Raw genomic sequence first — 23974 nt, 5'->3', positions numbered from 1 at the left:
GACATAGAAAACAAGTTTATCACTATCAAAGAGGATAGTGGGAGTAGGGATGGAAGAGAGAAACTGTAATTTCGGAATCAACACATAGACACAAATATATGTATAAAATAGACCATCAACAAGACCTATTGTATAGCACAAGGAAATATCTTGTAACAATCTATAATGGAAGAGAATGTGAAAAAGAATATATATGTGTGTATAACTGAACCACTTTGCTATATACCCAAAACTAATAAAATATTGTAAATTAACTATACATTAGCTAAAATGATTAATAATATCATAATTTATAAAAGTTAGCCAATTAGGTTTATGCTCACTGTAGGTTATTAAAATGGATAATTTTAAAGACAGTATACAATGAAAAAGCTTATGATTTAAGTACATGAGATAATTCTCAAATTTTAAGAGAGTGATATAGGATCATTTTAAAGTTCTCGTTCATTTCTATTATATTTATTAAAAATGAAGTTAAATGCAGCTGTGTGTGTGTGAAGTTACACACACATAAGCACTCACAAAGTAAAAATGGCAGCAATAAAAATAATCTTTATGAAGTTAGAGAATGTTCTTTAAAATCTCACCTTAAACGTTCAAAACGTTGGCAACTTGAAATGAGCACATTTTTAGTGGAAGCCAGACAAGCTACCCTCAGTAAATCTGACCTGAAGATTAATTTCCTAATCAGAAATATTGGACTTGACCCAAAACCCTTTAACAAAGAGTATTTCTAATCATAAACAGAAGGCCGAGAGAGAAAATGTTCTTTCATGGTGGTTGAAGAGATGGGGTGGGTTCAGATAATACTGCATGTTCACACTTTCTTAATGTGTCAGAATAAAAAAGTTTATAACAGATTTGCCTTTGAACCCCAGCTTGCGCACTTCCAGCTGTAGTAACATTCAGCAAGTTTATTCACCTCTCTGAGTCTTGTTTTTTTGCAAAACAGAGAAAATAAAACCTACTTTGCATAACTTTGAGAGTTAAATGGGATATAATGTCACTAATAGTATTGGTCAATAGAATTTCATGGAAATCTCCACCCTTTCCTTCATCTCCTTTCTCAGAGCAGGTGTTCATTCTTTGCAAGACAAATTCTGTACTCTGTTCTTATTCTCCTGGGACCTATTACATGCCTTTTCTGTCATATCTTTAGCTGCATCCTCTCCATTGCCTCCCACATTTATAAACTAACTCATAACTCCCTTATTCTTAAAAATCCCAAACCCTTGCTTAGGCTCTGCCTTCCAATTAAGCAGTACTTCTATATTTAGGCATCCCTTTACCATGAACATTTTTGTGAAACAGATCACCAGCCCAGGAGGGATGCACGAGACAAGTGCTCCGGCCTGGTGCACTGGGAAGACCCGGAGGAATCGGGTGGAGAGGGAGGTGGGAGGGGGGATCGGGATTGGGAATACATGTAAATCCATGGCTGATTCATATCAATGTATGACAAAACCCACTGGAAAAAAATAATAATAATAATAAAAAAAAAAAAATGAAGAAAAAAAAAAAAAAAAAACTTTCATTTGGTCTTTCCTTTTCCCATTTATTCTTCAGCAGCTCCACTCACCAGACCACACAGACATGGAACTCCAGTGGTGTCACTACAGCCAAAGCCAGGGCTGGCTTCCTTTTGTTTTCCCACTGACCACATCTAAGTTTCCCTGTTTTTGTTTTTAACTTGTTGATTGCTAAACACACATTTTCTTTGGCTTCCCCATTTAAGGCTTTTCTAATTTGATTCTCTTTCTACTGCTCTGATCACGACTTTTGAGTCCCTGTAGTTAGCAGCATCCTCTCCTTGAATCACTTTTGCAAACTAGGGTTTTCTTTCTTTCTATTGGTTTCCTGCTCCTCCCATAACTTCTTTGAGTCATCTTGTGAAGGCTTTACAACTTTCCTAGTCATTCACTTTACCTTTATTCCTGGGAACATGGGAAGACTGCATTTTTCCCTCCCCTAAAGTTACTCCGCCTATATGCAATCACAGATCCTGTTCATTCTACCATCAAAACTTAAAAAAAAAAAATTCCTCTTAATTCCCAGTGAACCTCCTAGTCTGCCAGTCTCAGCTGTAGTCCTGTGACATTATGCAAGATGATCTTGTCACACAAACTCTGTCCTTCTTGGATTCTATCCTCCATCTCACAGACGGAATTCTCCTACTTATAACGATTCCCTTGCCCTTCCAGTGAAACCCTTACCATCACACACTGATCTCAGCCTCCCTTCCTCTCTTTCTCTCTTACCCTAGGTTCTCTGCTGCAGCCACTCTGATCTCTATCATTTCCTTCCAAGTACTGTGTTCCTTGACCCGCATCTCAGAATGGTACCCATTCTCACATCTCACATCAAGAAGTCCCCCTGCCATTTTTTCTTAGTTAACATGTATGAATCCTTCACATCTCAGTCTACACATCATAATCCCTGATACACAAGAAACAAAACATATTTGTGGACTGATTATCTCACCCATTATTCCAGCTGAGACTGATCAAATCCTATCCACATTGCTGAAATAGGCTCTTACTTTTCCCTGTGGTCGCTCAGTCTCTTTTAACTACAGGATTCTCTAATGAAGATGCTAGTTGCCTGGGTTTAGAACATTGCTAGATTTAATTTTCTATTTTACCTTTTAGTTACTACTATTTTCTTTGCCTGTTTCATTTAATTGTATCCTCCAATCTCAATACAATTATTTAACACAATAATTAATTAGAAAAATGATTAATCTTTTGATTAACATACTGACTAGTCACAATAAATCTCATTCATGGAAAACAGCAATCTTTAGTTGCAGTTGAGTGATGTTTTATCTATGTTGTTTCAAAAGTTAAACAGCATAGTTTCTTATAATGCATATCACAAACAGAAAATTCACTTTGGAGAAGACTCGTGAGAGTCCCTTGGATGTCAAGGTGATTAAACAATCCCAAAGGAAATCAACCCTGAATATTTTTTGGAAGGACTGGTGAAACTGCAGTGTCAATACTTTGGCCACCTGGTTCAAAGAGTCAACTCATTGGAAAAAACACTGATGCTGGGCAAGACTGAAGGCAAAAGGAGAAGGGAGCTTCAGAGGATGAGATGGTTGGATGGCATCACCAACTCAATGGACATGAGTTTGAGCAAACTCCAGGAAATAGTGAAGGACAGGGAAGCCTGGTGTGCTGCAGTCCATGGGGTCACAAAGAGTCAGACAGAACTTAGCAACTGAACAACAGCAACCAAACTTTAGAATTTTTTCTAAAAATAGGTTATAAGTTACAAAGCTAGAGTCAAGTTCTTGTCTTTTATGTGTATCTCTGTTAGTTGCTCAGTCATGTCTGACTCTTTGAGACCCCTTGGACTATAACTTGCTAGGCTCCTCTGTCCATGGAATTCTCCAGGCAAGAATACTGGAGTGAGTTGCCATTTCCTTCTCCAGGGAATATTCCTGACCCAGGGATCATACCTGGGTCTCTGAAATTGCAGGTGGATTGTTTTCTGCTGAGGCATCAGGGAAGCCCTTTCTTGTGTTTCAGATGACACCAAATCATAGAGTAGTAACGTTAAAATATACTGAATTTTATGCAGCTTACTTTACAGGCAATTGTGAACATAACTCCTTTCCAATAGATACAAAATCCAACAGTAAACTATCCAGAAATATGAATAATTTATATTTCTTCTTTCTAAAAAATAAACTATAGAACTATGACTTATGAGAACAAAACTGCATTACACAGTGAAAAGAAATGAGCACTGGGAACCAATGAAAACAACACTAAATATAGTCATAAAAATAGAAAAAACACATCAACTTTATATGTCTATAATTAAATAAATATTTATATATGTAGGGAATACTTTAGCAGAAAATGCTATATTAGAAAGTATAACTTTTATAAAATAAATACATGAGAACAGTGCATCTTAGATACACAGGTAAGCATTTAAAATCAGGCTAAAAGGTTTTGTTCAAATAGAGAGAAATATTTTTGCCATCTAAAAGCATTAGGATTGTTGACCGAGACAACTCATGTGGTAACTAATGAAACTTCTACTGGTGTCTAATTTATCAAATTCAACTCCTGAGATATTTATTTTCAGAAGTAGATTTCATTGTTTAAAGATTTCTGCCTTTCATTAATTTCAGATATCAGTATATTTGCAGTTCTAGGGATATAAATACAAAACGTATTGGCATCCTTGTGGTTTTGGATAGCTATGAATGTTGTTTTTTTTTTTTTTTTTTCTGTATGGGTAATTTATAATTTCAAATTGGTATGAAATAAAATAACTTTGTCTTGTTTCTATGTCTTTCTTAAAGTTGATTAAGCACAACTGAATTAATAGCTACTTTGCAAGAATAGGTATGACCATAAAGAATGGCAAAAGCATTATTTTAAAGTTGATTCTTTTTAAAATTTTTGTAGTAATAAAAAGAAGTGATAACATTGCAAGTCATATATTACTATTCTTGTAAAAGTTGTGAAAGACCATTAATGAGTAACTCTACATTTGTTAGCTAATGGTTAGATACAATCAAACATTTATCAAAACGAAACTGATGTCCATATACATACAAAATCAACTCTTTATCATAAGTATCACTAGAAATTATAGAGCCCCAAAGGAACACTTGAGGAAAAGGCTCTTAAAACCAAGAATAACATTTTAAGTGCAAAGCTATTACAAACCCATTTGATATTCATCTTAATTGCCTCGACTATAATGAATATACTTTGTATTCAAACAGATGTCACAAGTACTACTGCAGAAGTTTCAATATAATTCAGCCTTAGTTAAGAACGAGTAAATGGATACTTAAAAAGGAATGTTACCAGGAAGGAAGGAAAAAACCAATTACAGCAAACATCAGCTCCTTAAAATAGCAAATTAAAAATTTGTATTAAATTGTGTTCTTTTATACTTGGACATATGCAGAATATAGTAACAAGGAAAACTTGCTGTATCAACCACTCCTTTTCCTTGCCTCAGCTGTCTACTGATTAATTAGCCTGGAAAATAGAAATTGGGATGTGAAAAATGACTAAGAAGAGCTGGCTGAAACTCACTTTACAACATTTAGTCTATGAAAGGATTTTTAAAATGCCACTATGCCAATTTATTCTAGCTGGAGGAAGAGGTAGTTATGTATGCCATTTTATTTCCATTGGTCAGACGGTTCTAATATTCCCTTTAATCTTCTTTCACACAGAAGACTAACACCTTAAAATCCAAATTTTATCCTCATGCCACAAATTAAAGATGGCATTTTTGAATATAGAGTTCACAGATTGACCCATGGATGTTTGTTAAAAGCAGACATTCCTGTGCCCTGACCAAGTTCTACTGAGTCAAAATCATGGGAATCACCATTGGGATGAGCCACCTGAAAATTCCGATGTTCACGCTTGTTTAAAAACAACTGCCTGGATATCGGATGAAGTAATATTTAAAACAATGCATTTTTCATTTCATTCCAGTCAGCAAACATTTATTAATTACCAATTCTATGTGAGTAAAAGCTGATACATGGAGGGTATCCCCTAAGGCAAGAAGCATGTGGTATTATTATTTTCAAGGTACAGTTTATAAAGGACAATAATAATCTGCAAATGTTTGGAAACACAAAGAAAATAGTGTGCTTACTGTGCAGATTAACAATTCATTCCTGATTTCAATTTGGTAGTTCTTCTCCTGAAAAGGTGTCTGGAGTTTGAAGAGAAGTGCATTTAGCTTATTATTAGAAAACATAACTGAAGTGTTGCTTAAAGATAGATTTATCCCTTGTTTCCTGATGGTTTTCGACATCCTGTGTTTTCAAAAGGAGGGTAATAAGTGTGAGAGGCTTCTTGGTGGCTGGGGGAAGGGAAGGAAGGAAATATAAGGCCAGAGGCTCTACAAGTCCACTTCTTCCCTTTCCTTCGGCCCAATCCTCATGCTGCCTGAACTGAGCTGTAAGATAAACTTATTTGGAAGCTGCCTTGTATTTTTTAACCACCAGAGCAAAATGCAAACAAGTAGAAGCTGACTTTGGAGTTTAATAGAAGAATGGAAGAAATAAGGAAAATAAAGCTCAGGGTACCAATTTATTTTTCTTAGTCAGCAGTTTTCCCTCAGGCCTGTCCCTCCCTGGACTGGAGTCTCTGGAATGAACTTCGACAAGGCGCTCTCCCTCATGAAGCAGCACAGACAAGCTGATGGGACTCATTCATTGCACCCAGCGCCCTGGGCTTTCTCGGTCCTTGGCTGACATTTCCCAGCACTGGAAGCAGGATCCAGTTAAAAATAATAATAATAATAATAAATGAATAAAAGATTGTGACAGCTGAAGGTGGATAGAAAAACAGCTGTAGGAACTTAAAGGGATTTCAGGACACACAGTCACGTGTGGTCTCTGGGTCAGCAGTTTCACCACCACCTGGGAATTCACTGTACTAATCTGCTCAGGCTGCCATAACAAAATACTACCAAACCGTTGGCTTAAAAAAATCAACATTTATTTTCTTGCAGTTCTGGAGGCTGTAAGTCCAAGATCAAGGCGCTGCCAGTTCGGTTTCTGGTGAGAGCTGTCTTCTTGGCTCTTTCTCTTTTTATAAACCACCAGTCCAAGTAGATTAGGAACCCAGTCTTAAAACCTCATTTAATCTTAATTATCTCCTAAAAGCCCTATCTCGAATACAGCCATATTAGGGATTAGGATATCAACATATGAATTTTGGGGGACATAATTCAGTCCATAGCACTTAGTACAAATAAAAATTCTGGAGCCCACCTGACACCCATTGAGTCGGAATTTCAGGGAATGGAGCCCTGCCATTTCATTTTATTAATCCCTCCTGGTTATTTGCATGCATGCTAAAACCTGAGAAGTCCAGGCCATCAGGAAAAACTGCCAGCATTGCCTTTAGTTTCCTTCATGGTGTCTCCCATTTTTACTTTCAACCTTATTTCTTACTGCTCTTCAACATGAACTCTACTTCTGCTAAACCACTTCTCACCATGACCTGAAGAATCTTTCGTATTCTGTCTTCCTGACTCTTGTTTACCCACCACAAATGGCCTTTCAACGTCTTTAATAAAGCATCACTTCAACATCGCAGCCACGGTCAAGTCTTCTTTCTCTAAATAGCAGAAGCACTAATTGTCTGAATCAATCCTTTTCATATTTTGCATATCTTACTTTCTTACAGTTCCTAGGTTATGCTTGTCTGTGAGTACAAGGCTTTATACATAAAAGCACTGTAATCTTCAAAACAGTATACATGGTTCTGCTTATAAGTATTCTCTGTAAGTAACTCCCTGCAACACTGGCCCAATACAACAATGATTTAGGGCATAAAACAGCCCATTGGTCTCTGACATAATGCCACTTCCAAACTTGTTTAATAATTTAAAAATAATCAATATACTATTTGCTATTTATTAAGTTCTTAAGTGCATCAAGACTTATAATAAGCCCTTAGTACATTATCTCATTAAATTTTCACAATCACTCTGAAATAGTATCCCTATTTGACTGAAAGACATTGGAAATTGAGGCAGAGCGGTTCAGTGAACCCCAAAGTCACATACCCAAGAAGAAGCCAGGATGAAAAGTGTGAACCTGTTTCTTTGACTCAAAGCATATGCTTTATTTCTACTATTTTATACTATAGATGGAGAGATTAGGTTGCTGTCAACATATTGAATTTACTGCCAAGAATCCCAAAGTATATGTCTCTTGTGGTAAAGATATTTCCAATACATCCTTTATAAATTCTCCAATTTTCTGTACCCCCAACATACACATATAAATCTTTAAGCATTGTTAAAATAAGGCATCATGAAAAAAAAATACAAACAAACAACAACAAAAAAGGCAGACTTCCTGAGACCAACAGATACTATTAAATGACTACAGACAATGAAGAGCTCTAAATTCTATCACTATTCTATATGCTATTTACCTGCAGATAGCCTTTGGAATTCTTTCATCTGTACATTAAAGACAACTGAAGAACTCAGAGGGAATTACTTGAAAGTTCACAAGGAATTCTCACAAACTTCTGCCCAAAGCAAATACTGATAATTATGCACTAGAAGCATTCACACACACACACATGCATATAAAACTGAAAAAGTAAGAAACAATGGATTTTTTTTTTTAAAACAAAAACTGTATGTTCTTAACTTCCTTCTCCAGAAAACAAGTGGTTCTATTTTACTTTCACAGCTGCCTGCACTTTGAAGACTGGACTGTTAAGATAATAAGCCACACCTGTTGGATTGTGATGGCAATTCCAAACACCAGCTGAGACAGTAATTAAAAGTAACACTCCATTCTCAGCCTACCTGGGGTGTTCAACAACCTCGACATCTTGCAGAAATAGGAGACATACTGCTCACAGTACTCGGCGCTGCTGGTGATGGCGCTGATCTGGTCCATGGAGGCGCTGTATATGAGCTGTGTTACCGAGTACTTTTCTGGGTTGTAGCCCACCACCGTCGTCTGCATCTGCAAATCGTGAGACACGATGGTCCATACCTTGTCCTCTGTGGGGAGAGAAAGGCCAGGACAATGGGTCATTAGCATGCAAGTGCACCTTCAAGAGTCAGAAAACAAGGGAGCTGCACTTTCACTGGTTGTTTTCTATGAACAGATACAGAACAGAGTTAAGGATTCAGTTCAGTTCAGTTGCTCAGTCGTGTCCGACTCTTTGCGACCCCATGGACTGCAGCACGCCAGGCTTCCCTGTCCATCACCAACTTCCGGAGCTTGCTCAAACTCATGTCTGTTGAGTTGGTGATGCCATTCAAACACCTCATCCTCTGCTGTCCCCTTCTCCTCTTGCCTTCAATCTTTGGATTAATCTTTGAGTTAAGGATAGTAATCGTTAAAATAACCCCTACCTTTCCTCACACCTAAGTTCTGTGTATACTGACAAAGTAGAAAAGTAGTATTTGTTTTATTAAAAACGAACACAAGATATCGTAAAACAAACAGCCTGAGTATCTGGTGGGATGCTCTAAAACCTGCAGCTCTGGACATGAGGCGCACTGTGTTCCAATGCCTTCCCAGCACTCTAACCCTTCATCCCTCCTGCAGAACAATCTCTGCTCCCTCCTAAATGAGCCACGTGCTCTCTAGTCTCTGGAGCTTTGTTTGCTGTAATCAGAATATGCATCCTCATCTTGTCAACAAACGTTCTTCTCACCCTGACCTTTCAGGTAAAATTAGACACTGCCTGCTCTGTTACTGAAATGCTCTATACATGTGGAATGATGCAAATCAGCAATTATCTTGGTGTTTTGAACCCTGAAACTTTCAATATGTGAAAAGGAGAAGCATCTAGAAGATTGATGAGATGAAATTAAAATCCTACAAAGTTATGCATTTGAATTAGAAGCATCACTATGAACCCATGGTGATGTTGTTATCTTTTTAAAAATATGCCCTAATTCTTTCTACTGAAAAATCTCCCTAAACAAGGACCAACTTCTGGCAACAGCTGTCATCACTCAATACCATTTTCCATTAAGAGAAAACTAGGGTCCTGGAGAAATGTCTGATTCCAGGATTAGAGATAGCCAAGAGGAGGCTGGAACATGCTGCCACTTCAGAAACAAACTACTGGAGACAAAGTGTGGTTCAAAAATTCTCCAAGGCCAAAAAAATTTAAGAAAAAGATTTAAATTAACATCAATAAGAATTTCCTGCAATAAATTAAAATACATCAAATATATTTAATCCCATGAATTCACAAAAATGAAATGTTCAAATTTTGGAAGGTGTTAGGTAACTAATTCATTATTTTGAAAACTGGTAAATAAAGGCAAAGAATCCAGAATTTAGTGTACCTTAGTTATATGAATCTTAAAGTAACTAAATACTCTTTTTGTGGAAATATTTCAGCCCCTAAACAAAGGCCAAATGCTAAGAGTGTCATCATTTGGCAACTTCTAACAAGTTAGTAGGGTCTATGTAGGATTGTTCATGGCTGCAAATACACCCAACAAGTGAAACCAGAGATGTGCCCCTGGAGCTCTGGAGGCGGGGGCAGGTATATAGCACTTCAGGTGGGGGGTGTGGATAAAACTCAGACATGGATTTCACCAAGTTTATGGACCTACCTGCCAACTTCTAGAAAAGACAGGGGGAGGGGTAGATGTTAAATGACACCAAACATGGAAAACTGTATACATCACACAATCCAGTTTTTCAACAACCGAGGGATAACTTACAAGGGAAGACAGTGAGAGACACTCACACTCACACTCACACAAACACACACACAGAGTCAAACAGAGACAGACAGCTTTAGGTTGAGAGAAACATCCTGAACGTGCCCCTCTTGCGGTCTTCCTATTTCAGGAGGCGGTAGCTCCACTGCTCCAGCTCTGGGACAAAGCCCCCTCTCCGGCCTCCTCCTGCACCCCATCAGGGACGTCCACGTGCTCCGCCTTCACTCATTACTCAGCATCCGGGCCTCCTCACCCCGCGCCCCCGACTGCTCTGGTCCAAGCCCGGGCCCCTCGCCGCACATCCCATAATGACCTTTAACCGGCCCCCCGGCCCCCTCCGCCCCTTGTCCCTTCACGTCTACCTTCAACAAAGAGCCATGCTGAGATTTCAAGTACAAGTCAGCTTCTGGCACAGCTCCGAGTCCCTACATGGCATCTGGTCTTATTCACAAAGTCCATTTCTTAGACTAGCCAAGGGCCCGCGGAGGTCTGGCTCTTCCTTGCAGCCCTTACCGCGTGCTCCTCTGGCTCTGATCATGCTGACCTCCTGGTGCTCCTCAAGCAGGTCAGGCGGGCCCCTCCATGGAGACTCGCACTGGCTCTGTCCTGCGTCCAGAGCCATCTTTGCTCAGACCCCCTGTGACCCCTCCTTCCCAGCTCTGAGCTCCAGTGACGACCTTTCCTGCCCCGAGTCCCACCCCCACCACAGCTGCTCTTAATCTACCTGTTTACCTTTGTTTTCATCCGTAGCATTTATCTCTATTTTAGGGCACATTTAAATTATTTTAAAAAGTATCTGTCTCCCTCCATGAGAAGGAAAGAAACCAGGGATTCTTTTCAGTGCTGTATGCATCAAGCTTACAGTGATAATTGGCACACAGTAGGACTTCAAATCCACTGGAGAAGGAGATGGCAACCACTCCAGTATTCTTGCCTAGAAAGCCCATGGACAGAGTCTGAGTCTGGTGGGCTACCGTCCGTAGGGTCGCAAAGAGCTGGACACGACTTAGCAACTGATCACAGGACTTCAAAAACATTAGTTGACTAGAAGAATGAGCCAATGAAAATAAATAGAATACAAACATTTGATCTGAAAATAACAGGGGGAAAAGTGGAAGCAGTGACATATTATTTTCTTGGGCTCCAAAATCACTGAGGATGGTGACTTCAGCAATGCAATTGAAAGACACATGCTCCTTGGAAGTAAAGTTATGATAAATCTAGACAGCAGACATCACTTTCCTGACAAAGGTCTGTAGAGTCAAAGCTATAGTTTCTTCCAGTAGTCATGTAGAGATATGAGAGTTAGAACATAAAGAAGGCTGAATGCCAAAGAACTCATGCTTTGAAACTGTGGTGCTGAAGAAGAAGACTCTTGAGAGTCCCTTGGAGAGCAAGGAGATCAAACCAGTCAGTCCTAGAGAAAATCAATCCTGAATATTCATTGGAAGGACTGATGCTGAAGTTGAAGCTCCAATCGTTTGGCTACCTGATGCAAAGAGCTGACTCATTGGAAAAGACCCTAATGCCGGGAAAGATTGAGGGCAGACAGTAAAGAGAACAACAGAGGATGAGATGGTTATAGCATCACCGAATCAATGGACATGAATTTGAGCAAATTTCAGGAGATAGTGAAGGACAGGGGAACATGGCATGCTGCAGTCCATGTGGTTGCAAAGAGTTGGACAAGACTTAGTGACAGAACAACAATGGGAACTTTTAAAATCACTTTAGCTCAAGTTCTGTGGAGACTACCCCAAGAGATTGTAAACAGACCACTTCACCCCTCTGAGCCAGAATTTCCCTTCATCTGTTACAACATGCTTCTTTATCAGATGACTTTCCAGCTTGCTATTATTCTTAAATCAATTTTAAAAAGTTGAATTATGGTGCCGTTGTAGTCATTTTCTATAGGATAATTAATTTTCTGGGTTTATCTTTGGGCTGATCAGAACTGTCTTCTTTGAGCTCCTCTGATATGGCAAGGAATAGTTTGGTATGGACATGAATTGTGGTGTGGACATACCACAATATATTTTGGTATTCCTGTCACTTTCTGACATGATTCTGAAAACAAACTGTCATTTATATACAGACTTCCCTTCACATAATTAAAAATCCACTAATTGAATTAGGTAACTTCTATCTCTTCTCCGCTACAGTCAGTCTGTGGCACAGAATTCTCAGATGTTTATCACCACTTACTTTTTCCTACTATATGACAAATACATATCTAGTCAGCAAAGAAAATGTAGCAAAAAAAAGCATTCATACATTTTTGCAATTTACATTCTTATATTCTAGTGGAGAAAATAAAACAGATAATAGACAAAATTAAAAGAATATATATACATATACCGGCTTCCCAGGTGATGCTAGTGGTAAAGAACCTCCCTGCCAATGCAGGAGACTTAGGAGATGCGGGTTTGATCCCTGGGTCAGGAAGATCCCCTGGAGAAGGGCACAGCAACCCACTCCAGTATTTTTGCCTGGAGAATCCCATGGACAGAAGATCCAGGCAGGCTACAGTCCATAGGGTTGCAGAGTCAGACAGAACTGAAGCAATTTAGCACATATATATGTATTTTTTTACATATATGTATTGTTTCATATATATCATCACCACCATTCGCCAGTGATAATGATGGGAGAAAAACTAAATCAGAGAAGGAAGGGTAGGCTGTGGGTATTGGGATTGTCCCCTGGAGAAGGAAATGGCAACCCACTCCAGTATTCTTGCCTGCTCAGTTCCATGGATAGGGGACTGGAGGGTTACTGTCTATGGGGTCGCAAAGAGTAGGGCATGGCTGAGCACGCATGCACACATGCATGCATGATAGGGATTGTATTTGTAAACACAGATGATACCATAAAGCCCTGAGAAAGTGACATTTGAATAAATAAGGTAGCTGTTCAGCCAGCCGTGTGGATGTCTGGGGAAAACAAGACAGAGGGAATGAAAATGTAAATATTCTAATTCTAGAATATTTCTGAAGTCATTTAGGTATTCAAGGAGACTGATGAGTGAGGAAGGGGAGAACAGCAGAAGTTGAAGGCAGAGATGTAACGAGGAGGAGGGGATGGTGACCTTACAGTTAGATGGAAAGCCATTGACTTCAGAAAGTTTGAAGCAAGTGAAAGTAGTTTGTTTTAACTTATTTTTGATATACTATTGTTTGCTTCAGTAAAATTATACTTCAAAGGGCTTGAAAATAGTATATCTTTATAAAGATTTAAAACTTTTTATAGTGTCATGGCATTATAAAAGGTAATATATAAGCTCTATTTTGATGGCACAAAACAATTACTGTTGATGCATCTTGCAAGTTATTTTTTAATGCTTTCATATTACATGTTGCAATGGCTCCTTTGGAGCTATTAAATCTTAAATGACAAATGGATATTAACAATTTTTCAGATATCCAGCATCCAGAAGAAAGTTATGCTGTATAGATTTTTCTTTGCCAGTATCATAAGTGGAAAAATCAAAAATCTTATTCCCATATTCACAGTGTGTTTATACAGTATGCATTATCAGATATGTGTGTAATGCAAATAGAAACTACTGTGCAAGGAAACTTCTAAATTTCTGCCACTATTCTGTTTTCATGAAGAAGCAGTTGAAAAACGAGTGTGTCTCAAACACTTTTTTTGGATTAGCGTGTTATGAAAATGGTCTTTGTGATTACTGAGTCCTTAGTATCTATCTCTGATAGATACTCTGAGTATCTTAGTATCTATCTATCTACATATTTAAAAACTATAACAGTGTATATTGCTTTAAATATAGCTAACTGAGTAATATGTCTCAAATACTGGGGCACATATGAAACATATTATGGACACATTCCTCTCCTTGGAATTACAGGGTCCTCAAGATGACTCTGCTTAGTGATGTGGACACGTGTACATTAGAAAGGTCCCTCTGCTACCTGTATCAGTGACCCCCACATCCTTACCCTGATGCTGCTGCTAAGTCACTTCAGTCATGTCTGACTCTGTGCGACCCCATAGACGTCAACCCACCAGGCTCCCCCGTCCCTGGGATTCTCCTTATCCTAACTAACTGTAATTCTCAAGTAACTCACTTCATGTGAACACAGTTCTTTGTATGGCTGGAGTTATGACCACGGCCTGATAAAGCTCGAAAATGACCAGTGAAAAAAGCAAAGAATTATTCCTTCTAGAATATAACCAGCTTCTCCATCAGGTGTATGACTGTTGTTTGACTCTTTTCCATGTTATCCATATGTAATCTGAAGTTCACAGTATAGAGCAGGTGTTTATACACAACATTTTAATTAAAGTCCAATCTGAGCTAAATCCAGTAGAAAAAAAAAAATCGTCTCTTATACATCTGCAATTGTATCTAAGTGTTTCTGATTTTCAAACAGTACCATGGTATTGATTAGGGATCAATTTGTTAATCTGAGAGATTTTCATAACTTTATTTATATTAACTCTGAAATGATCTCTAAAAATAAGGGAATATTATATTATAAATTACCTTAAATTTCTCCTCTTTCTCATAAACTGCATCTGATAAGTTAGTCTGTAGCTTTCTTTGGGCACAAAGTCTTGATAGCTATTATCCTGATTTAGTAAATCAACCACTGAACCTCAGCTGTGAAGAAGATATGAGCAAGGCTCTCCAATGAAATGCTATAGCATTAATAAGAACTGAATTAATAAGAAGGCTTATAGTAGGCTATAGTAGAACATAGCCAAGGAGAGAGGCTTACCATTCAAAGGAAATCATGTTCTCATATGAAAAATTTTGAGTTCTACATAGTATCAATATAGTGCCATTTTAGAGAGTATCCATTTCTATTAGAGATTAAGAAACCAAGTGTAATGGAGTTACCACAAGATCCTACGATCCTACCCCTGCACATATATCCAGAAGAGACAAAAAGTCTAATTCAAAAAGATGAATGTAACTCAACACTCACAGCAGCGCTATTTACAAAAGCCGGGACACGGAGGCAAACTAAATGTCTACCAACAGATGAGTGGGTAAAGAAGATGTTGTATATACTGTGTGTATACACACACACACACACACACACACACACACACAGTGGGATATTACTTAACCATAAAAAGAATGAAATATTGCCATCTGTAGCAACACAGATGGACCTTGAAATTATCATACTGTGTGAAGTCAGACAAAGACAAATATCGTATGATATAACTTATATGTGGAATCTAAAAAAGTAATACACATGAACTTATTTATAAACAGAAACAGATTCACCAAGACAGAAAACAAACCTATGGGGGAAAAGGTGGGAGTATTGGATTAACAGATACATTAATATATATAATATAGATAACAGAGATATACTCTAGCACAGGGAACTCTATTCAATATCTTATAATAACAATAATGGAAGAGAATCTAAAAAGGTATATATATATATTTATATATGTGTGTGCACATGTGTACTAAATCTCTTCAGTCATGTCTGACTCTTTTCAACCCCATGGACTGCAGCCCACCAGGCTCCTCTGTCCATGGGATTCTCTAGGCAAGAATACTGGAGTGGGTAGCCATTCCCTTCTCCAGGGGATCTTCCTGACCCAGGGATCGAACCCGTGTCTCCTGTATCTCCTGTACTGGCAGGTGGGTTCTTTACCACTAAGCCACTTGGGAAGCCAATATATGTGTGTATATATTTATATATATATGTATATATATATAAATCATTTTGCTGTACATCTGAAACTAACCACAATATTGTAAATTAACTATCTTCAATTAAAAAAAAAAAGAAACCAAGTGTCAGAAGTAAGTGGCCTAACAAAATGAATACAAAGAGTTAGTAGCAAAAAAATGGAAACTTTGTCCCCTAATTCTCATTGAGTGCTGTTTTCACTACCATATCTTTAGCCTTGTGGTGATATGCTTGGTGACACGTCAAAACTTTTGTTGTGTTCCCCACATCATCCCATTAATTTTCAGGGAGCAGAGGAATATATAGACATTATTTTAGACTTTTTAAGTATTATTTTAAATGACAATAAAATATGCTATTACATCAAGAAAAAATGTCATAAAGCCATAATACAATTAAATCATGCTCACATTCATAAATCATTACTCAAGTTTTTTATATTTTAGCACCATGTTAGGTTCTGGAAGCACAAGGATGAAAGAGACTTGAGTTCCTGTCCTCAACAAGCTTGTAGTGCAAAGGAGGAGAATAAACATTAAGCTTACAATGACAAATTGCAAACAGGTGCTAAAACAGATCTATGCACAGGGTCCTGTGAGCTCACATGGAAAGCTTTAGAAAGCCATGAAGGGACCAATAGGACAAGGTATTTTTCAGTGAATCAAGAAGGTTAAATAGGGATGAGCCATATGACAATGGTGGTAACAGTAATATTACTCTTCTTACAACTCAGGCCGAATATCTTGGGGACAAAAGAGTTCAGTAAATGGGATCCTAACTGATTGAAAATTGAAGGGTATGGGAGAGTGAAGTATAAGACTGCAGTCATTCAACATAGTGTTGGAAGTTCTGGCCACAGCAATCAGAGCAGAAAAAGAAGTAAAAGGAATCCAGATAGGAAAAGAAGAAGTAAAACTCTCACTGTTTGCAGATGACATGATCCTCTACATAGAAAACCCTAAAGACTCTACCAGAAAATTACTAGAGCTAATCAATGAATATAGTAAAGTTGCAGGATATAAAATTAACACACAGAAATCCCTTGCATTCCTATATACTAACAATGAAAAAACAGAAAGAGAAATTAAGGAAACAATACCATTCACCACTGCAACAAAAAGAATAAAATACTTAGGAGTATATCTACCTAAAGAAACAAAGGACCTATACATAGAAAACTATAAAACACTGATGAAAGAAATCAAAGAGGACACAAACAGATGGAGAAACATACCGTGTTCATGGATTGGAAGAATTAATATTGTCAAAATGGCTATTCTACCCAAAGCAGTCTATAGATTCAATGCAATCCCTATCAAGCTACCAACGGTATTTTTCACAGAACTAGACCAAAGAATTTCACAATTTGTATGGAAATACAAAAAACCTCGAATAGCCAAAGTAATCTTGAGAAAGAAGAATGGAACTGGAGGAATCAACCTGCCTGACTTCAGACTCTACTACAAAGCCACAGTCATCAAGACAGTATGGTACTGGCACAAAGACAGAAATATAGATCAATGGAACAGAATAGAAAGCCCAGAGATAAATCCACGAACCTATGGACACCTCATCTTTGACAAAGGAGGCAAGGATATACAATGGAAAAAAGACAACCTCTTTAACAAGTGGTGCTGGGAAAACTGGTCAACCACTTGTAAAAGAATGAAACTAGAACACTTTCTAACACCATACACAAAAATAAACTCAAAATGGATTAAAGATCTAAATATAAGACCAGAAACTATAAAACTCCTAGAGGAGAACATAGGCAAAACACTCTCCGACATAAATCACAGCAAGATCCTCTATGACCCACCTCCCAGAATATTGGAAATAAAAGCAAAACTAAACAAATGGGACCTAATGAAACTTAAAAGCTTTTGCACTACAAAGAAAACTATAAGTAAGGTGAAAAGACAGCCCTCAGATTGGGAGAAAATAATAGCAAATGAAGAAACAGACAAAGGATTAATCTCAAAAATATACAAGCAACTCCTGCAGCTCAATTCCTGAAAAATAAATGACCCAATCAAAAAATGGGCCAAAGAACTAAACAGACATTTCTCCAAAGAAGACATACAGATGGCTAACAAACACATGAAAAGATGCTCAACATCACTCATTATCAGAGAAATGCAAATCAAAACCACAATGAGGTACCATTACACGCCAGTCAGGATGGCTGCTATCCAAAAGTCTACAAGCAATAAATGCTGGAGAGGGTGTGGAGAAAAGGGAACCCTCTTACACTGTTGGTGGGAATGCAAACTAGTACAGCCGCTATGGAAAACAGTGTGGAGATTTCTTAAAAAACTGGAAATAGAACTGCCATATGACCCAGCAATCCCACTTCTGGGCATACACACGGAGGAAACCAGATCTGAAAGAGACACGTGTACCCCAATGTTCATTGCAACACTGTTTATAATAGACAGGACATGGAAGCAACCTAGATGCCCATCAGCAGATGAATGGATAAGGAAGCTGTGGTACATATACACCATGGAATATTACTCAGCTATTTTCAAATTTTTAAACAGCTGTCCAGTTGCCAAGTCATGTCCAAGTAGCTATTTAAGTTTCTAGGTAGCTATTTTTTTTATTTTATTATTATTATTATGGTTGCACTGGGTCTTCACTGTGGCACATGGGCTTTCTCTAGCTATGGGGCATGGGCTTCTCATTGTGGTGCCCTTTCTAGTTGCGGACCACAGGCTCTAGTTGCTCCGTGGCATGTGGGATCTTCCCCGATCAGGGATCAACCCGTGTACCTTGCACTGGCAGGCAGATTCTTAACCATTGGGCCACCAGGTGACTCCTGACATATTTTTAAAACTATCTCTCCAAAGTCATATACAACAAGCCCACAGCTAACATCATACTCAACAGGGAACAGCTGAAAGCTTTTCCTCTAAACTATGGAGCATGCCAAGGGGAATAGGATTATAGATATTTGATGTTATATTCTTAATTTGGGTGTTGGGCATAAACCAGAAATACTTCACATCAAAGCAACGATTAACAGGTACCTTACTTCAGGTAAACTTTAGATGAATTCCCGATTTGCAGAAGCAGTAATCTAGGAAATATTGGTCACTTTACATGATCTGTGTGTACCTTACTGCAGAAGTCACAAAACAGCTTCTTAGACAGTTGTTTACCTGAAGTATTAAACAGTTAAACAAATTAGGTTCTAACGATGGTAGGCTATAATTTTTTGGGTTTTTTTTTTTGTTTTATTTTTTTGGTCATTTGTAGGATGATCTACACAAAAATTTCATCAACTGTGCAGGTAGATAAGTTTTACAAGACCATTAATTTCGTAAGCCATTGTTTCGTTTAGAAGGTTTCTCTCAATGGTTATGATCCTGCTGAGATAAATTATTAGAAATTTATGGTGTCATGTCTTTTCTCCCCAAATACATTTTGTGTGAGTATTAAAAGCACCTCTGTAACCTAGACCCTAAAACGATAAAGGCCATCTCACCATGGTGGGCTGTGATGGTTTGAGTTCTTCCATTGTGCCGGCTATGCATGCAGCTCAGGTGGCATAAGCAGCTTTAATCACGTGTAGAGAAATAAGGTATATAAAGCAGATGGAACCCCTGCAGGAAGCACTGAGGAAATGAGCTAAAAGTACAGATGATGTTCTGCAGGTGGTGGAAAATGTTGATTATTTTTATGTTCACAATTCCAGCTCAAAGATGGATGACAAATGGAGTGCTGTGAGCAAGTATAAATAATGGTGGATCATTCATACCCACCTGAAGAACAATTTGGAGCCTATGTGTATCTTTTTTTCTAGGAAGACATTAGCTGTTTTCTGGGAAGAAGAATATTTGTTAATGTTTTTGTTCCACTGAAGAGATGTTAACATCTCTTTTACAATACAGCTAGAGTTATTGACTGCATTTATATCAATACTCAGACAAGCTAATCTTCCTTTTCCTTTCTCTCTCACACTGGGTAGAGATGTAGTTTGTGTGTATTTGATAGTCGGGAGTTCATCTCTGTGGCAATAAGATTTCTAACTGTGTAGCAAGGAAACGCTATTCTTTGATTCTTGTACCTTATGGTAGTTAGACTTTGATCTGAGTTCGAAATTGGACACTAGGTAAATATCATCTTGGGTCAATGACTGACCATTTCTGTGGACCTTTAAAGATAACACTTCCTATTATTTTAAAATACCTTAAAATTATTGCACACACTTGGTTTAAGATATCACTTCAAATATTTTACTCTATCACACTGTCCTACTCATGGTTTGAACATGCCAGGTCTTAGGGTTACAGCCTTAGCATGGCTCTTTCTTCTGCCTACAGGCAGTTTTTCTAGATGGTCTCCAGGCTAACTCCCTCATCTCCATTTAGTCTTGATTTGAATGGCATGTTCTCATTGAGGTCTGCCAAATCTGTCTTATTTAAACTTACAATTCACTTTGCCTCTTACCTTCTCTATACCCATTGCATATACATATGGACTTCAAACGTAATACATAATATTTTTTTATTGTCTGCTTTCCTGCCCCACCTTCCTCATAGACTATAAACTTCAATATATCAGAGAACTTTTTTTTCATTTATTTTTATTAGTTGGAGGCTAATTTTTTAAATATTTTGTTTACTGATGAATTTTAAATTCTTAAAATAGTACCTAGTAGTCTACAGAAGTTCATAAAAACTGTGCTATTAATATACCTTAACCCTTTCTTCACTTAGTTTTCAACAAACTTCTTTCACATTCATCATCAATAATGTAAAATACCCTGTAAAATACCCACTTAAAATATAGTTCATGGGCTTATAGATTCTGTCAGATAGCTCTACAATTTATTAAGCTTCACAAATAGACATTTTGAAAGTCTTAACAGGTCGAACAAAGTGATATTTCAAATTATAGAATCCTGGTACTGTACTTGCAATATTTTCAGGATTTTTTAAATCTTGTAAAATGCAAGGATTTCTTAAGAGCAAAATAATGCATCCAAGATACAATAAGCTTCTTAAAGCCATCACCATTTTCTTTCTGAGTTGGGCATTAAGATAATCATTCTGTGCTAAATGTGCATCCATCTCCTTACATAGTAAGAGGTCCTGAACATAGGAGCTTTTGTTCATCAACAATTTGCTTTATTCCAAGCCCTGTTCTAGGCCCTGAGTGCACAAAGGCAAATAACATGTGCATCATGCCACCAAAGAAAAGAAAGGTACACAGAATAAGTAATGACTGTACACCTGAAAAATAACTTACCTTTTAATCAACTACCAGAACCATCCAAATAATGAAATTTCACATACAAATCATAAACAAACCCACTTATAACCTGCACCATACCCTTTATCATATATAATGCATTCTTTAAAATTCTCTACCATTGTACTTTATATATATATTTTTATTGTTGGAGAATTTTATTTTCTGTTAGTATTTAGTTTAAACCTAAGTTGTATCAGGCTAACCTGAGAAATTATATTCTTTCTGAAGTTTTTATCTAAATAGCTTTGATGTAGCAGAAAACATACAATTGAAAATGACAGTTTGATTCACTATTAACAGCATACAGTCTTAGAAGTCGGTGCTTCCTTTCATGTTGACCCTAGCTCACATTGCTCTCTGCCCCCTGAAACTTGGGAAGAGCAAATGAATCCTTCAGTTCAGTCCAGTTGAGTCACTCAGTCGTGTCTGACTCTGCGGCCCCATGGACTGCAGCATGCCAGGCCTTCCTGTCTATCACCAACTCCCGGAGCTTACTCAAGCTTATGTCCATTGAGTCGGTGATGCCATCCAACCATCTCATCCTCTGTCACCCCCTTCTCCTCCTGCCCTCAGTCTTTCCCAGCATCAGGGTCTTTTCAAATGAGTCAGTTCTTCGCATCAGGTGGCCAAAGTACTGGAGTTTCAGCTTCAGCATCAGTCCTTTCAATGAATATTCAGGACTGATTTCCTTTAGGATGGAATGGTTGGATCTCCTTGCTGCCCAAGCAACTCTCAAGAGTCAACACCACAGTTCAAAAGCAACAAATCTTTGACGCTCAGCTTTCTGTATAATCCAACTCTCACATCAATGAATCCTAGCAATTTACATTTTGGAGGCACTAAGAGCCATGGTTTCAGTGACTTCTGATCAGAAAGTTAGTGACAAGAGAAACAGGCTCACAGACAGAGAAAATAGATTTATGGTTACCAAAGGGGAGTGGGGGGGATAAATTAGGAGTCTGGGATTAGCAGATATAAACTACTACATATAAAGTAAACAAGGTTCTGCTATATAGTACAGGGAACAATATTGAATATCCTATAATAAAATGTAATGAAAAGAATATGAGAAAGAATATATACATATATATAAACTGGATCACTGTGCTGTAGACCAGAAACCAGCACAACACTGTAAATCAACTATACTTCAATGAAAAAGAAAAATCTGTGGCCCTTTTCCCTCCTTTCAACCCAACCACTGGACTTGAAGATATTTTTTTGATGATACAGATAATATTTATCACCTAGGAAGAAAATCCCCAAATAATCAACTCCTCTAAGTATTTAATTTTCCCCATTAACTCAGTTTCTATTCACTGAAGCAGCCCCATTGTGAGGAACATTAGCACGACAGTCTGACAGATTAAGTTCCTTGGTGAGGATAATTAGCTAGAAATAAGTTTTTAGGCAAAGAACACCCTTAATATAGCAGAATTAACATATTCAAAGAAACTAAAACTGGTGTTCTCACTTTAGTTTTAACAGAAGTACAAATGTATCAGGTAATTTCACTTAAAAAAAAAAAGATTCTCTCACTAAAATATTAAAGCACCTTTAAACCCAGCAAATTCTCCTGCCTGCCAAGAACACTCCCACCCGCCCTGGCTCCAAGTCCATCTGGTCTCAGCTTTTAAGTACTTTGCTAGAAAATATCGCCCAATTCTCAAGCCCCAGTACCAGACCAAATTCAGATTGTATATCCATCCGTCTCCATCTGCCTCCCTAACAATCCAGTTATCCCTGGGTTTGCATTTCAGGCTACAGTCCAAAGGGTTGCAGGGTCAGACCCAACTGAGCACACAGGCATAGTTGCATTTCTCATATCGCACTTGAAACATATTTGTTGTAACCACAACTCTGCTATCCCTGAAGCATTATGGATATCACTGAACCCATACCATCTAACCAAGAACCTGGTACAGGTATTCAAGGGCTTAATAAACACTTGCTGAACGAATGAAATAGCACTGAGTTCAACCCTGGACTCAAGAAACAGATGCCCCTGAAGGATGCAGGGCAGAACTAAGGCTGAGGAGCCATTCTGCAGAGTGTGAGACTGAGGAGCATGGATAAGAAGCACAGAATGATAAGAAGCATGACAGGTTCTCAGCAGAGGCAATGCAGTCCGACTTCTGTTTTTTAAAAGATGCCTCTGGCGGTTATTTGGAGAGCAGACTGGAGGGCGTTAGGGCAGAAGCAGACTGGCAATGTGCAGCTCTAAATAGAGACAATGGCAGCTGGAATCAGGGTAGGTGAGATGGATGAGCTTGAACTATATATGATAGAAAACAGTAGAAAAGAGTGATTGGTTGGATATGGCAGATAGTGGGCATGATGGTGAGGGGAGAGAGAGGGAGAAGTATGTAGAATGACTACCAGCTTTCTAGTTTAAGTGAGTGGGAAAACAGAAGGACACATTTTGCTGGTTGAGAGATCAAAAGTTCCATTTCTAACAGGCTAGATTTGAGATGCCCTAGAGACAGTTAAATGCTGGCATCTGGTAAACAATTAGATGTAAACATCTGGGGATTAAGAGACAGGTTACAACTGGAGATGTTGAAGTCATACATAGCATATAATTGCATTTAGTGCCATGGAAATGAATGAGATAATGGAAGGGAGATGTTTAGAAAGACAGCAAAGAGAAGGAAGTCCAGGAAAAGGCCTGGGAGCTCCAATTTTTAGAGGTCACCAAGAGAATCTTCAAAGGAGACTGAGGCTATTTTAAATGGTGTTGTAATAAACACTAGAGTGCATGTATCTTTTGGCATTATGGTTTCTTCCAAGTATATGCCCAGGAATGGGGT

At 38.1% G+C, this 23974-nt stretch overlaps 1 protein-coding gene across 1 annotated transcript in view; it reads right to left on the bottom strand.

The window, feature by feature from the left end:
• The window catches only part of CNTNAP2 (contactin associated protein 2), a 2213955-nt gene that overhangs the window by 719631 nt on the left and 1470350 nt on the right, over positions 1 to 23974 (bottom strand). The window contains exon 14 of the mRNA XM_061165994.1: positions 8332 to 8532. Within this exon, the coding sequence (XP_061021977.1) occupies positions 8332 to 8532 (201 nt within the window). The remainder of the gene's footprint in view (positions 1 to 8331; positions 8533 to 23974) is intronic.

Source organism: Dama dama, chromosome 18 (genome assembly GCF_033118175.1).
Source record: "Dama dama isolate Ldn47 chromosome 18, ASM3311817v1, whole genome shotgun sequence".
NCBI lineage: Eukaryota > Metazoa > Chordata > Mammalia > Artiodactyla > Cervidae > Dama > Dama dama.
This window is presented reverse-complemented; position numbering and strand designations above follow the sequence as displayed.